Genomic DNA, 16,722 nt, shown 5'->3' on the forward strand with positions numbered 1-16,722 from the left:
AATGAAAGAGAACGTATTCGAGGACAATGTTGCGCAGTTAGCGCATTGCGTTGGCCGCAAATGCGCCAATGTGCGCACTGAACGAGTAGACGGCAAGGTACGTTGTCAAGGTTTTTAGAGGCGGCCCTCGATGGTCCTGCTAACTACAGACGGTGATCTTTGCTCTGGCCTGCCGTGACGACATACAGCTCGAGATCGTCATTTTTTTTCACCAAACATACGCAGCGCCAGTGCTGACATTCCGCACGTGGCAGCTGCAAACTATCGACGGCATCGAGGCTCGCAGTCTCGTTTTCGATCAGACTCTGATAGACAAGCTCGTCACCCGCGACAGTTCGCTGAAAGTCTATCGACGCGTCGACCCTGCAATCACGCTAGTGGACCATCCGGTGCTGGGCAAGCCTTTTTACCAGCTTCATCCGTGTCAGACAGCCCAGCTGCTGGAGGATGTTGCCTTGCAGGGCCCAGCGTCGCTCGAATTTTGGTGGAAATTCTACTCGTCGGTGCTGATGTGATCGGCAGAGATAAATAAATAATTGCTGAATTTTTAACTCGCTCAAGTATGGCATCTTCATTCAATCAAACACGAACGCAGATTGTTGGCGTGGAAAACCAGTTGGCTGGTCTTCTGGCGAGTTACAGCTCGTTTGCGTCTGCGCCGGGGCCCGAGCCAAGCGCGGAGGAGGAACAGCTCGAGCGCAAAATCAACGACACATTCACTAATCTCTCGGCCTTGGTCAAGGAGCTGAACCGGGTGGTTGACTCGCAATCGCTCAACAACACCATTTCGGCATCAAAGATGCAGCAGTTAACGCGCCACAGGGAGAACCTGAACCAGTACACGATCGATTTCAACCGAATCAAGTCTACAATCAAACAGGAACGTGATAAAATAAATTTACTCTCGTTCGTTCGCACAGACATAGAGGACCACCAGAGACGCGTGGACGGTTCCGGCGGTTCGGACAGCGAAGACGGATACATGCTGAATGAGCGCCTGCGGTTGAACCAGCAACACAGCGCCATGGATACACTACTGAGTCAGGTGTTCGAGACTAGAGACGAGATCCTCAGACAGCGCAATGTTTTGAGCAGTGTCGGCAACCGGCTTCAGCGGTCGCTGAGCACGATGCCGGGGCTGAAGGTGCTGCTTTCCAAGATCAACACCCGTAGAAAGCGAGATTCGCTAATCATCGCCGGTCTCCTGGTCACATGTATTATTTTGCTGTGGTTGTTAGCATAGGTAGATGGACGATACGAAAAGTATATGTATGTTTTGGCGTCGGTCGACGCAATTTTTATTTCGTAGTTTATTGCATGGACGCCCTTGTTGAACACTACGCGAGTGGTCTGGAAGAAGCTCTTTCGTCATTCTCTCGCAGGCTTGACCCTGCGGACATGGCGGAGAGCTTGTACTATGAGTATCCCGAGTTTACAGCCGCTTTGGATGCCTTGTTCAGCACGCTGGACATAGACACTGTTATGGTGGACAAGATCCTCCTGTTCAACGGGATGTTCACTAAATGTCTTTTGGAACTGGAGGCATCAGAGGGGGAAGGCTCGAAAGACCCAAAGTTGTTCTTGGCACAGATGCTGCTGCTTCTAGATTCCTCGATCTACCTATCCTTTGTCAAGTACTCTGGCCTTAACCCTGTGCCCATGCAGACCTTGAACTCAATCATGCTACTAAGTCCTACGGATTTTGTTGTGGATACGTTTGGCCCGGTGTTTTTCTCGCACAAGTCCCTCGACAGACGGCTCAGACTGACTCTTCATAATTCGCTAGTTGGAAAGGCCAAGCCAGGCTCAACGCTGCTACAGATCGGCAATGTTCTGCTCCCGAAACTGCTTGGACAACTTGAGTCGCACGATGTGTTTGCTGCGCAACTCATGGCCTTCATCACTAATGCCTTTGACATCAACGACAAACTGCTGCTGACCAGTGACTGGAAGCTGAACGACTTCAATAAAACATACCTTGAATTTTCCAAGTCGCGCAAGTGGCCGTCGAACGCGAGCAGAAACCCGGGGCGCCGCACAAATGACGCTTTTCATGAATACATGGTTCTGGCGGTGTATTTCACGACAGACTTCAAGAGACTGGTGGAAGAGCTGAACGCTTACAGAGGAGGTAGATATTCCAAGACGAGCCTGCCGCTAATAGACAATTGCAAGAAACTCGTCAAGACGATCAAGGAAATGGACGTGCAAGAGCCTGCTCCGAAAATTGGCAGCGCGCACGAGCTGACAGGCGAGGAATACAGCCAGCTGGTGGACAGCTTTGCGGCAAAGGAGTATGAGTGCGACTGGCTTTTGAACGCTGATGAGTTTGGCGTCCAGCTCAGACAGCCCAATCATCGCTGGGCGGTGATATTCCAGATCTACGTGATGGTCTCGTTCATCTACGACCTCACGGACGCCAAGTGGACGAAGGTGCTTGGCGACATCAACGCCAAGTATAAGAAGTTTCGCAAGCCTGAGTTTGACGCGATGCTGGCCAACGATAGTGTCAAAAGCCAGCTGGTCGAGGTGCTCACAGAGATAGAGCGACACTACGCAAGCTACTTCCCTGCATTCCACCGCATTTTGAAGCACGTTGTCGACAACACGGAGATCAGATGGCGGGCGTTGAAACTCAAGCAGTTCAATCATGAGAATCTGGCTGATCTGGAAGCGCTATCGAACGACAAAAAGCGCAAATTGGACGAACACCTCGACAAGGGGCCAGAGATAAAGGCACCATATACATACAAGCTGGGAACGGCAAAGCTGTCCCAGATATGGAGTGTCAAGACGGGGCTCGCCGAGATCGAGCGGAAACTTGCGGACCCGCAGGAGCTGCTGGAAAACTACAAGGACGAGCTGTATTTCGTAGAGGGTAGCCTGCAGAGCGGCGAAAAGAGCGATGAGCTGGTCGAGAAGCGCGAGCTGCTCACGTGGAAGAAACAACGGCTCGAACGTGGGCTTGGGAGCTGGTTGAATTTGTAGGTCGATTGTGAAATAAGGCTCGTAGGAGGTCACGTGAATTTTCAACAATCGGTGTTTGAAAAAAAGATATATGGGGAATAATTAGTTTTATAGATAGATTATGCCATCGATTTCTGAAGGAGAACCGTCCATCTCGACATCTGTGGCTCTTTCGTCGGCGACGATCAGCTCACCCTTTGGGCTCCCGCTCGATCCCTATGAGCTCAGGGGCCGCGTATTGACGTCCCCTTTCAACGTCCTGTTATCAGCCATCTACCTGTTGAACGACAAGATTTTCAGCTACGAGCTGCTGGGCCACCACGATGTCCCTGACAGACGCTCGTTGCTGGGCTTGTGGAACAAGCTGAACAGAAAAAACCTCAACAACAAGGTCCCTAATCTGTACAACCTGGAGGTGAGATCTGGCTGCGGAAACCTCGTTCTGGGCTATCTGAACGAGAGTATTGACGGCGAGCCCGTCTCTGTGATTATTCCAAGCTCCGGGCTGGAGTACATGGAGCCTGTTTTACTGCAGCAGAACCAGAACCACCACAATCTGGCTCTGTCGTTGAACGTGGCCAGCTTGGAGTACGACTTCAAGAGCGGCCAGCTGATTTCGCAGTACTCCAAGGTTCTATCCGTTGCGAAGAATTTGAGACTGCCAGTTTTGCACTCGCTGAACGCAGTGGAGGCCCAGCACTTTGCCATTCTGACCAACGCTCTGGCCAAGCTGAAGATTACCACGGTCCATCTTTTTGACGGTCTGAGCTTCCTCAAGACCAATCAGACGATCTCGGGCTCGCTTTCGAACGAGCGCATCCGAGCTGTTGCAGACGAGCTGTACGAGAAACTCAACGGCAAGATCCAGCTGCTGCCTGCGGTTTCCCAGCTGTCGTTTGCGCTTTCTGTGCTGAACGAGGTCCTGGGCACCAGCTATGCTCCGTTCGAGTACTACGGTCCCCAGGGCGCTGAGACCGTTTACGTGGCGTACGGCTCGAAGGAAACCACGCTGCTGAAGCGGCTGAACGTGGCGTTCGTGCACGTGAGAACGGCACTGCCCTTTGAGGTGGCTAAGTTTGTCGACTTGGTTCCGGCCGGCACGAAGCAGGTCGTCGTCATCGGCGAGAAGTACCACGGCGTCAACCTGCTCAAGCTGGACGTTCAGGCTGCGCTGTACGTGAAGCAGCGCTTTTTGAAGGTTGTGGAGGAGACGGTGGCACAGTTTGAGCGGCTGGCTACGTCAGTGGTCGAGACAGGCTCCCATTTCCAGTTCCTCACAGCAGACAACTCGCCATTTGTGGACGTGCCTTCCAAGATCACCCACGCGCTGTCGCTGGTGCCCGACATGGACATCCAGTATCGGCCGAAGTTTGACAACACGGTCAACTCTGGTGTGTTTTCTGCCGACATCCGGACAGGTTCTGCCTCGAGCGAGTTGCTCGACGTCCTTGTTGTTGAGGACGCACAGATCTTGAATGAGGTCGACGTGCTCAAGAGTCTCAAGAAGACGGGCTCGCTGCTTGTGGTGAACGGGCCGGAACAGAAATTCGACGAGGTTAAGTTTATTGAGAAAACGCTGTCGTCGAAATTCAAAGCCCGGCTGCTGGTTGAACAGCGCACTCTCAAGGTGATTGACCTCAACGCTGTGGGCGAGCAGGAGGCCACTAAGGGCCGCACCGCGTCGATTGCGATCCAGGTCGCATTCTGGAAGCACGCCTATCCGGAGCTGGACACGGGAGCCATTGTGACGAAGATTTTGCAGGCTTTCGGCAATGAGGCCGAGCTGTTGGCGTCGGTGATCGCCGAGCTGGTCGAAAAGGTCGAGCAGCACGTTTTGGAAGTCGTCGTCAAGGAAGCCGGTGAAGAAGACGAGCAGGACACCAAATTTGTCGATCTTGTCGAGACCTCATTCGATCCTAACCCTAGAGAGAAGTTTGTGGACACCACAGGCGTCAAGGTCGAGGCGCGCTCGGAGCTGGTGCGCAAGCTGATGTTCAAGGAGGCGTATGGCGTGTCCAAGGCACTGCGGCCAGACCTGCCGGTGCAGAACTTCGTGGTCAAGGTGAAGGAAAACAAACGGCTGACTCCGACCGACTACGACCGGAACATTTTCCACATCGAGTTCGACGTGAGCGGCACCGGTCTCAAGTACAACATCGGCGAGGCTCTCGGTATCCACGGCAGAAACGATCCGCAGATCGTGGACCACTTCATAGAGATGTACGGTCTGGAGCCAGACGCCTTGGTCGAGGTGGCCTCCAAGGAGGACGAGACAGTTTTCGAGGTGCGTACCGTCAAACAGGCACTCATCGAGAACCTAGATGTTCTCGGCAAACCGCCAAAGCGGTTCTACGAATCGCTCGCAGAATATGCCACCAACGCTGACGAAAAAGCCACCCTCACAAAACTTGGCAGTGCAGACGGTGCAGAGCTGCTCAAGACGTACCAGGAGGAAGAGTGCTACAACTACGTGGACATTTTCGAGCTGTTCCCAAGCGCCAGACCCTCTGCTGAGGAGCTGGTGCAGCTGATTCCGGTGTTGAAAAGAAGAGAATACTCGATCGCGTCGTCTCAGAAGCTGCATCCAAACGAGGTGCATCTTCTGGTCGTTGTGGTCGACTGGAAGGACAAGAAGGGCAGAACTAGATACGGACAGTGCTCTAAATACCTGAGCGACCTGCGCATCGGCGAAGAACTCGTGGTCTCGGTCAAGACGTCGATCATGAAGCTGCCACCATTGACCACCCAGCCAATCATCATGGCAGGCCTTGGTACCGGTTTGGCTCCGTTCAAGGCCTTTGTGGAAGAGAGATACTTCCAGCAGACCCAGGGCCACGATATTGGTGAGATATACCTATACCTTGGCTCCAGGCACAAGAGACAGGAGTATCTGTACGGTGAGTACTGGGAGGCCTATTTGAACTCGGGAATCATGACCTATATTGGAGCAGCCTTCTCTAGAGACCAGCCGAAGAAGGTGTATATCCAGGACAAGATCAGAGAGAACTTGGAAGAGTTGACCGACCTGATGATGGCCAAGAAGGGTCACTTCTACCTGTGTGGTCCAACCTGGCCGGTGCCGGACATCACTGCCTGTCTGCAGGACATTTTGGAAGCAGATGCGGTCAAAAAGGGCCTGCAGATCGACAGTGCCAAAGAGGTTGAGGAGCTGAAGGAGGAAGGCAGATACGTTCTGGAGGTGTACTAAGTAAGTACAGAATATATTCTATCAAATTAAATTTCAGGAGTTATTAAATCAAAGGATGATTAAGTGCTATACGGCGATGTCTGTGCAGGATTGATCTCATTTGAAGACTTGTTTTCTGTTTAGCAGAACGGCGGTCTAAGAGAATCGGTTTCGAGCTTAGTGACTTACGCACAACACACGAAGATGTTGCAACCAATATCTTCGAAAAGTTGAAAAAAAGAAAGGAAGGGGTCGACAGGGAATTGAACCCTGGACCTCCTGCTCCCAAAGCAGGAATCATACCACTAGACTACCGACCCGTTCACGTTAGGAGAAGTATAACACGGATACCTATCGTATTCGTAGCCTCATGATATCGAGTGTTATCCAATGTATGTGCATGTTGACTTAATCTCTACTTTTTCAATCCCTGTGGGGTTTCGTCAACTTTACACCCCGAGCATTAACGGGGACGCATAACATATTTTTATGCATAATCTTTATGCAGTTGAGTAAGCTGTCATCGAGCACATCATCAAGTATCACCATTGACACTGTTTCTTAATCCAGTACCTCTTTTTCGGTCTCTTCTATCGAGCCCATGGGAAGCACAACGCCAAACTAGCCGAACCGCGATACATGGCTATATATCACTCCAACTTAAATAACACCTTCAAGTTCTCATACATCAGATAGCTGATTGACACCGCAGGGGCCACTTTCGCCAAGTTGGGAACCAGACCCTTAAAAAGTCCAGGAATACCTTCCCGGGTTACCGTCTGCCTAAGCACATCGAAGAAGCCATTGTAAGTGTAAGGATGCGCAAATGTTCCCTGAGCCTGCAATCTCGTTCGGAGCAGATTGATCGGGTACACCATGGTGGCTCCAAAGGTGCCACTAACGGCACCCAAAGTGAGCACCAGGTAGTTTGGAAGTACCACGTCGTCGACAGAGCAATGCTGTTTTTCGGCTGTTTTTTTCACGTACCATTTTTTCACAGTGGAAAAGGTTCCGAGGTCTAAAGCCGCGTACGGGAACATTCCGCCCAATCCCAGCGGTAGTCCTCTGTAGAATATCCTCACCCCTCCTTCTTTAAACATGTCTTTGGCGGTTTTCACGAGTAATTGGTTACCTTTTTCTTTGGAATCCAAAGATGCGCATTGGATTCGATATTTGAGCGTGTCTATTGGATAAACGGTTATCTGAGCAATAACTCCACCAACACCACCGGAAACAAAGGTGGACACTTTCGAGAGTTTTGACACATCGTCCACCCCCTCGATACCACACAGAAACTTCTTGGTAGCCTCAAACGACCCGAACTTCATCGCGCTCTCGGGGAACACCTTGAGGACGTTGAGTCCATTTCCAACGTAGAATGCACGAAGTCCACCCTGTTTGTACAATGTTTTTGCTGCGCGGATCAGCGGCGACTGGATTTTCTTTTTGGACACCGGGTGGTGCACTTTCTCCTCAATTTTGCTCTGCAATTCTTGTCGGCTGTTTAAAAGCGTCGAAGCCAGGTCGGTTCTGGCAATCAGGAACACCTTGACTCGATCAAAGGGCGCTGTGCAGGTTCTGGAAACAACCCCAGAAAGACCTCCCGCAAGGAAATATCCCACGCTCTTGAGGATGTCGTCGCTGACGGTGACGTCTCCTTCAGACGAAATGTTCTCCATCTCATCGTTGAGGAATTTGAAGGCTGTGCGGACCCGCGAGCCTTCCAGCCGCGGAATGAACAGCAGGCCGTCACGGAACATCTCGAACGTGATAAACCCGCGGTCCTCGAAATCCAACTTTCTGAAAAAGGTTTCAACTTCAGACGGGGTGGGTTTTAAACCCAGCTTGAACAGGTACGACTCCACATCCTTTTTTGTGATCTTGCCGTCGTGATCTCGGTCGACATTCTCAAAACCCTTGGCCAATTGGGCCTCTGCTTGGATGAGGTACTGGTTAAACTTATCAAAGCTGATCCAGTCACTAGTTGCTTCTTGGCCAGCAAGAGACTTGTAGATCTGAGAAATTGCGAAATGCGAGTCTTTGAGGGGATGATCGGTAAATTGCAGCGCTCGCTCGAAATCCTCTAGCGTGAACTTTCCGTTGTTCTTTGTGTCGATCTCGTCAAACAGCTTCTTGTGGCGTTGCAGCCGCTCTGTCAGGCTTTCTTCAGGCATGAACAAAACAAGTCTAGGAAGTTATTTTTTTTTTGGGTATTTCGACGCGTCGAAAAAAAGTGTTATTTTTCTTCCACTTTTCTCTTCTAAATGTCGGTCAACATATTTGGCGACCAAGTCACTGAAGAACGTGCGGAGAACGCGCGCCTGTCGTCGTTCGTGGGCGCGATTGCCGTCGGTGACCTTGTGAAGACCACGCTAGGTCCTAAGGGGATGGACAAGCTGCTGCAATCCTCGTCTTCGGGCGACTCGATGGTCACCAACGACGGGGCCACGATCCTCAAAGCTATACCATTCGACAATCCTGCTGCCAAGGTACTTGTCAACATTGCCAAAGTCCAGGACGACGAGGTTGGAGATGGAACCACGTCGGTAACTGTGTTTGGCTCGGAACTGCTGCGGGAGGCGGAAAAACTCGTTGACCAGAAGATCCACCCACAGACCATCATTGAGGGCTACAGGATTGCCTGTCGTGCAGCACTGGCCGAGCTAGAGAGCCTAGCCGTCAACAACGTTGACGATGAGACCAAATTCAGAGAAGACCTGATTAACATCGCCAGGACCACACTTTCGTCCAAGATTCTGTCTCAGGATAAAGAGTATTTTGCAAAACTGGCTGTGGATGCGATTTTAAGACTGGGCGGCTCGACGAACCTGGATCGAATCCAGATCATCAAGAAGGCGGGCGGCAAGCTGTCAGACTCGTTCCTGGACGAGGGATTTATTCTCGACAAGAGAATTGGCGTTGGCCAGCCAAAGACGCTCAAGAACGCGAAAATCCTAATTGCAAACACCTCCATGGACACAGATAAGGTCAAGATTTTCGGTGCGAAGTTCAAGGTGGATGCCACCAGCAAGCTCGCAGAGCTGGAGCGCGCCGAGAGAGAAAAAATGAAGGCCAAGGTGGAAAAAATCCAAAAATTCGGTATCAACTGTTTTGTCAACAGGCAGCTGATCTATGACTGGCCCGAACAGCTGTTGAGCGATGCTGGTATCACCACTATAGAACACGCAGATTTTGAGGGTGTTGAAAGACTGGCCCTTGTGACCGGCGGCGAGGTTGCGTCCACGTTTGACAACCCTGAGAAGGTGAAGCTCGGCTACTGCGACTCGATAGAGGAAGTCATCATTGGAGAAGATATCATGACCAAGTTTTCTGGCGTGGCTGCGGGAGAGGCTTGCACCATTGTGCTTAGAGGAGCCACCGAGCAGGTCATTGACGAGGCAGACAGATCTTTACACGACGCCCTGTCAGTGCTTTCTCAAACCACCAGAGAAACCAGGACCGTTTTGGGTGGAGGCTGCTCAGAGATGAACATGGCTCGTGCCGTGGAACAGGCCGCTCAGAAGGAGAGCGGCAAGAAGTCGCTTGCCATTGAGGCATATGCGCGTGCTCTGAGACAGCTGCCAACCATTCTTTGCGACAACGCCGGTTACGACTCGAGCGAATTGGTTTCCAGATTGCGCTCATCCATATACAATGGTATGAGCAGCTCGGGATTGAATCTGAATGAGGGAACAGTGGACGACATGAGACGGTTGGGTGTCGTGGAGAGCTACAAGCTGAAGAGGGCCGTGGTGTCGTCTGCCTCTGAAGCAGCCGAGGTGCTTTTACGTGTGGACAACATCATTCGTGCCAAGCCTAGAACGGCGGACCGTGGAATGCACTAGTAATACATAGCTGGAATACCATAATCGAGAGAGCTGTATAAGCGAGAGGCCGGAGCCAATTAATTTGTTGAGGGCCAGCATCCGAGGGTGCATGAAGGTCTGCTAGTTGTCCCATACACCCAAGAAATGGGTCGGTAGTCTAGTGGTATGATTCCTGCTTTGGGAGCAGGAGGTCCAGGGTTCAATTCCCTGTCGACCCCTTCCTTTCTTTTTTTGAAGTTTTTTTTATTTACCAGTGACAAGATGCACAGCCGCTTAATATTTTTCAGATGTTTGCGAGGTTTGTACGGTTTTACAGCCGGGGTCCGTTGCCTCCTCTGCGAGCCGATTCGAGTCTGCTGAAGCATTTCAACGTGACGTACGCCCGGTCATCCGGGCCGGGCGGCCAGCATGTGAACAGGACGGAGTCGAAGGCGGTTCTTCGTCTGTCGGCGAAGGGGTGGCAGAATGCTCGAGGAACGTGGGTCGATCCGGCTACTTTTGACCAGCTGATGGCCAATTACAACGACAAAAGCTGTCCAGAATCCAAACGGTTTCCTTATTTTACGAATGCGGGGGATGTGCTCATCATGAGTGACTCCACTAGATACAGACAGAAGAACGTTATGGAGTGCCTGGAGAAATTTGTGAGCGCGGTGCAGAGGTGTGGAGAGCCTAGGAAGGAGACCGACGAGGCTACGCTGGAGCGGTGGGAGGATTTGCGCAAAAAGGAGAAGGAGGTGCGAGTACAGGCGAAGCGCAAGCTGAGGGACAAGAAGAACGCCCGTCGCAAAATCAAGATGGAACTGTAAATATATGAATTAATAAAAGAAGTCATTTCGCGTTAAATCATATCACAGAAGACTCGGCCGTGCTGGTGGCGTTCCACAGGTCCTGGAGCTGCAGAACACTGGTGATGACGCCAGCTCCACCCGCAACACCATTGTTGACACGTTTCTGGCTGAGACCGTTAATAGCCACCAACCCGTTGAGAGCATGGATCACCAGGTCTCTCTTTGCCCTGTAGAGCTGGGCATTCTGGGCGCCGAGAGTCTCTTTCTGCTTCTCAAGGTTGCCTCTCTTGTCCAACGGATCCTGGTCGTCGCCCGAGGCCAGCTCTTTGAGCAGTTCTTGTTTTCTCAAGTACGACACCCTGAGTTGTCTCACGTTTTGCAGAAGTCCCGACACCAGAGCCACGAGCCAGAAGAAGCTACACACTTGCTCAATTTTTACGAGCAGTTTGCCGTTTCTGTTCCGCAGCAGCCCCAGCAACTTGAGCCAATGCACAGTGTCGAACCCGTAGTAGAGGGAGTAGCTGGCCTGTTTGACGCTCTCGAACAGCTTCGTGTACCCGTCGCCGAGCTCGTTGTCCAGGGTCACCGATAGCGCCTTGAGGTGTTTCAGCGGCTTCAGGGCTCTCAAAGGCTTTCTACTGAGCATAAAAAGGTCCTGTAGTCTTCTCACTAGGTAGTAGTTGTTCACAGTAGAGCCTGTTTTGAGCAGATAGTAAGCCAGCAACTTCGTCACGTACTGCAGCGTTCTGAGTAGCTTGTCACGGCCATTGTTTGTCTCGAGGAAATTGATCAGTTTCGTGAGAGTCGGATGATATGTTATCGTGTCGCAAACCATGGCTGACTATCCGTCTGTCTGAAGTTGATATATATATTTGCGGATTATCACCCGCAATTTCGCGCGCACTTTATTTTTGAGTCAGGGCCCCGCAAAAAAAAAAATAGCCTATTTATTTTTCGTAGATTAGCACGATGTCCATTGCGTATCCGGCAGTCAACATTTCCTATTGTGTCAAGTGCAAGTGGATGCTCCGAGCAGCATGGTACCAACAGGAGATTTTGCAGACATTCTCATCGAAGGCAATCGACGAGAATGAGACCACGCTGACAGTGAACTGCGCCATGCTGTCTCCTTCGCTAGTTGCAGGAACGTTCCAAGTGGCAGTGAAGGCGGACGAGAATGCGGATTGGGTCGTCATCTGGGACAGAAAGGAGGAGGATGGATTCCCAGACTCCAAGCTCCTCAAACAACGCATAAGAGATCATCTTTACCCAGAGCTCAAGCTCAGTCACATAGACAAGCCAAACAAACACGGAGGCAAGCTCGTCACTAGACAGTCGCCTGAGCCCGGTCCCGACGACACATGCATTGACTGCAAAACTTGGGAGTACTGATTACACATATCCATTACACATATCCAAGCCATTCCAGGCCGCTATAGAAAAGCCTGTCAATCGGGTTCAACGAGTCGAAAAACCTGTTCGGCAGCCGTCGATAGCCCGCCGGTGCTATGTTGTCGTCCTCAGTTGCCGGGAGGTCGGCGACGAGCCCCATCACGTACGAAACGATGCAAAATGCCAACAGTCCAGCTGCCAGCAGCGTCAGATACGATCGCCATAGCTTGATTCTAGCTGTGCGATTGAGTTTCCGCTGAAATCGCGCCAACAGATCATCCTGACGCCTCACCGCGAGCACCAGCGCCGACTCCGTGGGCTCGGCAGCGAGCTGCTCATAAACCTGGATCAGTGTCTCGTAGCAGTCCACGAGTCGTCTATTCAATTGCAATTCCATTGTACAGTCTTCGTTGGCCGACCGCTTGCGCTGCGCGTTCAATGTGCCTTTTAATATACTAATTTTCTGGAACAGCTTCTGTTTCTGTTCCATCAAGGACAATGCGACGGGTGCTTTTCGTTTTATAGTTCTCGTGTCTGTTCGCCTCGTCAGATCAGTGTCTGTATCAAATAAGTCTTCAAACTCGACCTCAAAAAGCATTTTAAACAGCACCAGAAATTCGTGCTTTGTCAGACTTCTGCTTGGATGCTCGAGGATCGTGTCAATCCAGAATGCCTTGTAATCCGGAGATAGAAGCGCCCGTCCCCAAATCTGCTCGATCTCTTCAATCAACGCCCCCGTATCAGTTATTGCTATGCGGTCGGAGTCTGTGAACCGGGCCCATGCCCTATCCAATATGCGGTCGCCGCGACCCATATCGATAACTAAGATTATAGTTTTTTTTCTTTTCGCGTACTATACATTATTCTATTTTTGCTCGCTCTGGATCTTAAATATTTGCTTGTACTCGATTCGGGCCTCCAAACTGAAAAGCTCGCGCGTTGTCTGCCAGTTTTCAATTTGTTCCACCTCCTTAAGCAGAACGTCTGGTTTTCGCGCAATCACAATGACCGGCGGCTGCAAATACGTCTGTGCGTTCTCGTCGTTGATGATTACCCTCATGGCATAAATACGGCCCTTGATGCTGCCCAGACTAACAGCACCAATAATAACAGGCTTGGATATACCGCCAAGCTCGTCCAACTTGCTCTGAGATAGCTGGTTCTTTCCTATAAGCACTCCTTCACCTTCAAAAAACAACCCTGGACGGTCCTCTGGGAGTATAAAGTCTTCAGTGACAGTCCTTCGCAGGAGTTCTTGGCGTGACTCCGGACTAAGCATGTAGTAGGAGGAAAAAATACTGCGACGCAGCTGGAAAGGCTCTCCTAGCAGCATTTCCTGGACAATGGCTACCTCGAGCTGCGGCAGCAGGTAGGAGGACTCAAATGGTACAGCGATGTTCAGACATCCAACTCCGTCCACCTGGAGCTGTTTGGTGGCCGCGTAGACTGTGATTTCCTTTAGCTGATGGCACAGAGGCGTGGTAGCAGAAACAACGAGATCAAGATAATTGGGATCCTCATTCATCAGAATACAGTCGAAACAGTCGTCAAGCTGGGCCGTTTTCAAGAGCCGCAAAATCATGCTTGTGAACAGTTCGGGAATGCGCGTGACGGAGAGTATCGTGAGTGTGTTTCTGTCTTCGTTCGAATCTACTATCAGTTGTCGAAGTATCTCGTTCCAGAGTCCTTCCGTGTTGAGCGATGTCTCGTCCACACGCGTTTTTCCGACCTCCTTTAATACACGCACGCTGGAAAACCAGTTGAACTTGGAAAGCGGGTCTGGGTTTTTGGTCATGAGATCTATGGAATCAGAATTAAACAAATACGCATTAGGCAGGGGCGTGCGAAATAGAGCATTGTCGAACTCGTATATATGGATGCGCTCCACGCTAGCCAGATTGGACCGGATAACATCGTTTTTGTGCTTCAGAATATTCCCGTGCTCCAGAGGAACATTCATGAATAAATTTTAGTACCGTATAAATAAACCCTGGAGAATAATTTTTTTTTAAATTTGAATATTTTTCACTTTCCAGCCAGAAGAAGGTAAGTAAATCGCTTAATGATGACTTATGAATGCATAGTTCAACTGATTAGCATGAAGATAAAAACTTTCCATCAAAAGTCTTTCACCCCTATCTGAGAGCAGATTTACTAACTGTCAGTCATTCTATTTATTTCTTTAATGCATACATTCTGATCGGATACAGCTCTTTAGGCACTCCTTTCTGTAGATCCGTAGCTATGAGCCTCCAGCCGGCCTTTTCGAACAGCAGCCGGAAATTCTTGTCGGAGCGCGTTTTGCTCGAGTCCTCCGGGTCATACACGTCGTCGTCTCCGTTCACGTTGTTTTCTTTGATTACCAGTAGTCCGTCCTCCTGTAGCGCATCCTTGCACCGATCAAGCCAAACGAGAAACGCATCGTCTGGCAGATGGCCGCAGCACCATTGGCACCAGAGAAGTGAGTACTTGCCGTGCTCCTGCGGGACCCACTCCTGCATTGGGATTTGGTAGATTTCGCCGATCTTGCCTTGTTCTGCCAGCGGAGCCAGCTCTCTGTACATCTGGTCGACGAATGGTTTCACGGGCTCTAGCAGGTCCACCTTGTCGCAAACCTTGTGCAGGAAGTCTCTCGTAACTCGTCCGATGCCTGCGCCAAAATCCAGCCCATAGCTGATCTTACCGGGCTCGGTCGAGAAGCGTGACTTCAGCTTGCGGATAAAAGTCATCGAACCGACCACGTCCGCCTTTGGGACACTCGTGGACTCCCCAAAGCCACCGAGCACACCGTCCACAGACGGCTCAACCCCACTCCAGTACCGAATGGCGGCGTCGTAATCTATCTGTGCGTCAATATTATTCTGAGCGGGTTCCATGTTCTCAGCAGCGACGATCGACTCCAACTTTTTTCACTCGTTGAAAAACTAAGCATTCCAAACAAATTGGACAACTTAACAATGAGTGGCAGTAAGTTAACGTGCGCACACAATTTTGGCTAACAACAGTACGTTTATTGGACCTTGCGAAACCTTTCATCTCGCTTCTGCCAGAAGTGGAGTATCCCTACCAGAAAATCGACTTCGATGAGAAGATCGTTTACACCATAGCCTCGGTCGCTGTGTACTTGCTTGCCGGTCTTCCACTGAGAAACGTTGCGCAGGACCGCATTGCCGATCCGTTTGGATGGCTGCGGGTCCCCTTGGCGTCTCAGGCCGGAACGGCGCTAGAGTTTGGGCTGCTGCCTGTCGTCACGGCCGGTTTCCTGTGGCAGATTCTCGCGGGATTCAAAGTCATCAAAATCAACTTCGAATCCAGATCCGATAGAGAGCTCTTCCAGTCTTGGCAGAAACTGACCGCGGTGTTGATCGCCCTGGTCTATGCTGTGTTACTCTCGTTTGCCGGCTACTTCGACCCTGTCGACCAATTCACCTCGCCAACAACGTTGTCTATCGGGAGCAAGCTGACCTACATTTTCCAGCTGACGTTCATGGCGCTCATCACCGCTCTCCTGGTGGAGCTTCTGGACAAGGGGTACGGCTTTGGCCCGGGGATTCTGGCAATCATCACTGTCTCATCCGCCACCCAGTTCGTCACCTCGTTCCTTGGGCTCACCACCACTCTCACCGCCAGAGGTTTTGAGTCTCACGGTGCCTTGATCCGATTGATCAGAAACCTCAGAAACAAGCCGTTGGGACTGGCCATCTACGACGCATTCACTAAATACAACCTCGCCAACCTGACCCAGATTTACATCACTCTCGCCGCTCTGGCTGCTGGTGTTTACTTTGGCAACTTTAGAGTTGAGGTGCCTATCAAATCTGCCAAGGTCAGATCCATGGCCTCGGTGTACCCAATCAAGCTCCTCTACTGCGGAGCGCTACCTGTGCTGTTCACCTACGCCGTGCTTTACAACCTCAACATTATCGGGTTCGCCCTCACCAGAATTTTCAGCACCGTGCCGTACGTGCAATACATCGGCACGTGGAAGTTGGACGAATTCAACTTCTCCACGTACAATCTGACCTCGGGCTTACTCTACTTTGTGTCTGCCTCTCCTAAGGGTGCTTCTCCACTGCACTACGTCGTCAGACCGGTCACATTTTCTCTATTTGTCATTGTTGTGTCAACCGTTTTCTCAAGAATGTGGAGCAACATTTCAGGCTCCTCTGGCAGAGACATTGCCAAACAGTTTAAGGAGCAAGACATCACTCTCATTGGCCACAGAGACACGGCTGTCGGAAAAGAACTTGGAAAAATCATTCCTGTGGCTTCCACCACGGGAGCTTTGATTGTGTCGGCGATTGTGTGCGGTGTCGAGGCTCTTGGACTCTCCGGAGGTCTTGCTGTTGGAGCATTCGTTGGCTTGTTGTGCGCTCTGACGCTTTTGGAAAGCGTTATGACCGAGTACCAGCAGTCCGGAGGAGTGTCCTCGCAGTTTGGACAGATGTTTCAGCAACGTTAATAGTATAGAATGGTTTGTACTAGTGAAGAGCATATTCTCGTCTATATGCTATTTCCCCATCTCTGCACCAAAAAAATTCAAGCTACTTAAATTATT

General features: G+C 50.9%; 13 protein-coding genes across 13 annotated transcripts; 8 read left to right on the plus strand and 5 right to left on the minus strand.

Moving 5' to 3' along the window:
* Nucleotide 1: 1 nt before the first annotated feature.
* Nucleotides 2–532, plus strand: KL911_000225 (uncharacterized protein; the record flags this gene model as incomplete). The annotated part of the gene is made up of 2 exons (XM_043197298.1): nucleotides 2–97; nucleotides 335–532. The coding sequence occupies 2 exons, from the start codon at nucleotides 2–4 to the stop codon at nucleotides 530–532; spliced, it is 294 nt and encodes a 97-aa protein (XP_043056918.1).
* Nucleotides 533–562: 30 nt separating this feature from the next.
* On the plus strand, nucleotides 563–1,243 carry KL911_000226 (uncharacterized protein; the record flags this gene model as incomplete). Its single annotated transcript, XM_043197309.1, has 1 exon — nucleotides 563–1,243. One exon carries the CDS (start codon nucleotides 563–565, stop codon nucleotides 1,241–1,243), a length of 681 nt encoding a protein of 226 aa, XP_043056919.1.
* Nucleotides 1,244–1,317: 74 nt separating this feature from the next.
* Nucleotides 1,318–2,988, plus strand: KL911_000227 (uncharacterized protein; the record flags this gene model as incomplete). The annotated part of the gene is made up of 1 exon (XM_043197320.1): nucleotides 1,318–2,988. One exon carries the CDS (start codon nucleotides 1,318–1,320, stop codon nucleotides 2,986–2,988), a length of 1,671 nt encoding a protein of 556 aa, XP_043056920.1.
* Nucleotides 2,989–3,088: 100 nt separating this feature from the next.
* On the plus strand, nucleotides 3,089–6,175 carry KL911_000228 (uncharacterized protein; the record flags this gene model as incomplete). The annotated part of the gene is made up of 1 exon (XM_043197331.1): nucleotides 3,089–6,175. The coding sequence occupies one exon, from the start codon at nucleotides 3,089–3,091 to the stop codon at nucleotides 6,173–6,175; it is 3,087 nt and encodes a 1,028-aa protein (XP_043056921.1).
* A 629-nt stretch (nucleotides 6,176–6,804) lies between these two features.
* KL911_000229 (uncharacterized protein) lies at nucleotides 6,805–8,328 on the minus strand (the record flags this gene model as incomplete). The annotated part of the gene is made up of 1 exon (XM_043197342.1): nucleotides 6,805–8,328. One exon carries the CDS (start codon nucleotides 8,326–8,328, stop codon nucleotides 6,805–6,807), a length of 1,524 nt encoding a protein of 507 aa, XP_043056922.1.
* A 90-nt stretch (nucleotides 8,329–8,418) lies between these two features.
* KL911_000230 (uncharacterized protein) lies at nucleotides 8,419–9,999 on the plus strand (the record flags this gene model as incomplete). Its single annotated transcript, XM_043197354.1, has 1 exon — nucleotides 8,419–9,999. The coding sequence occupies one exon, from the start codon at nucleotides 8,419–8,421 to the stop codon at nucleotides 9,997–9,999; it is 1,581 nt and encodes a 526-aa protein (XP_043056923.1).
* Nucleotides 10,000–10,146: 147 nt separating this feature from the next.
* On the plus strand, nucleotides 10,147–10,790 carry KL911_000231 (uncharacterized protein; the record flags this gene model as incomplete). The annotated part of the gene is made up of 2 exons (XM_043197365.1): nucleotides 10,147–10,190; nucleotides 10,400–10,790. 2 exons carry the CDS (start codon nucleotides 10,147–10,149, stop codon nucleotides 10,788–10,790), a joined length of 435 nt encoding a protein of 144 aa, XP_043056924.1.
* A 37-nt stretch (nucleotides 10,791–10,827) lies between these two features.
* Nucleotides 10,828–11,607, minus strand: KL911_000232 (uncharacterized protein; the record flags this gene model as incomplete). The annotated part of the gene is made up of 1 exon (XM_043197376.1): nucleotides 10,828–11,607. One exon carries the CDS (start codon nucleotides 11,605–11,607, stop codon nucleotides 10,828–10,830), a length of 780 nt encoding a protein of 259 aa, XP_043056925.1.
* A 134-nt stretch (nucleotides 11,608–11,741) lies between these two features.
* Nucleotides 11,742–12,164, plus strand: KL911_000233 (uncharacterized protein; the record flags this gene model as incomplete). The annotated part of the gene is made up of 1 exon (XM_043197387.1): nucleotides 11,742–12,164. The coding sequence occupies one exon, from the start codon at nucleotides 11,742–11,744 to the stop codon at nucleotides 12,162–12,164; it is 423 nt and encodes a 140-aa protein (XP_043056926.1).
* Nucleotides 12,165–12,177: 13 nt separating this feature from the next.
* On the minus strand, nucleotides 12,178–12,978 carry KL911_000234 (uncharacterized protein; the record flags this gene model as incomplete). The annotated part of the gene is made up of 1 exon (XM_043197398.1): nucleotides 12,178–12,978. The coding sequence occupies one exon, from the start codon at nucleotides 12,976–12,978 to the stop codon at nucleotides 12,178–12,180; it is 801 nt and encodes a 266-aa protein (XP_043056927.1).
* A 51-nt stretch (nucleotides 12,979–13,029) lies between these two features.
* On the minus strand, nucleotides 13,030–14,124 carry KL911_000235 (uncharacterized protein; the record flags this gene model as incomplete). Its single annotated transcript, XM_043197409.1, has 1 exon — nucleotides 13,030–14,124. One exon carries the CDS (start codon nucleotides 14,122–14,124, stop codon nucleotides 13,030–13,032), a length of 1,095 nt encoding a protein of 364 aa, XP_043056928.1.
* A 214-nt stretch (nucleotides 14,125–14,338) lies between these two features.
* Nucleotides 14,339–15,040, minus strand: KL911_000236 (uncharacterized protein; the record flags this gene model as incomplete). The annotated part of the gene is made up of 1 exon (XM_043197420.1): nucleotides 14,339–15,040. One exon carries the CDS (start codon nucleotides 15,038–15,040, stop codon nucleotides 14,339–14,341), a length of 702 nt encoding a protein of 233 aa, XP_043056929.1.
* An 81-nt stretch (nucleotides 15,041–15,121) lies between these two features.
* KL911_000237 (uncharacterized protein) lies at nucleotides 15,122–16,626 on the plus strand (the record flags this gene model as incomplete). The annotated part of the gene is made up of 2 exons (XM_043197431.1): nucleotides 15,122–15,131; nucleotides 15,215–16,626. The coding sequence occupies 2 exons, from the start codon at nucleotides 15,122–15,124 to the stop codon at nucleotides 16,624–16,626; spliced, it is 1,422 nt and encodes a 473-aa protein (XP_043056930.1).
* Between the last annotated feature and the right edge of the window lie 96 nt (nucleotides 16,627–16,722).

The sequence above is a fragment of the Ogataea haglerorum genome, assembly GCF_019207285.1.
Source record: "Ogataea haglerorum isolate 81-453-3 chromosome Unknown 81-453-3_NODE_1_length_915391_cov_96.871712, whole genome shotgun sequence".
NCBI classification, from domain to species: domain Eukaryota; kingdom Fungi; phylum Ascomycota; class Pichiomycetes; order Pichiales; family Pichiaceae; genus Ogataea; species Ogataea haglerorum.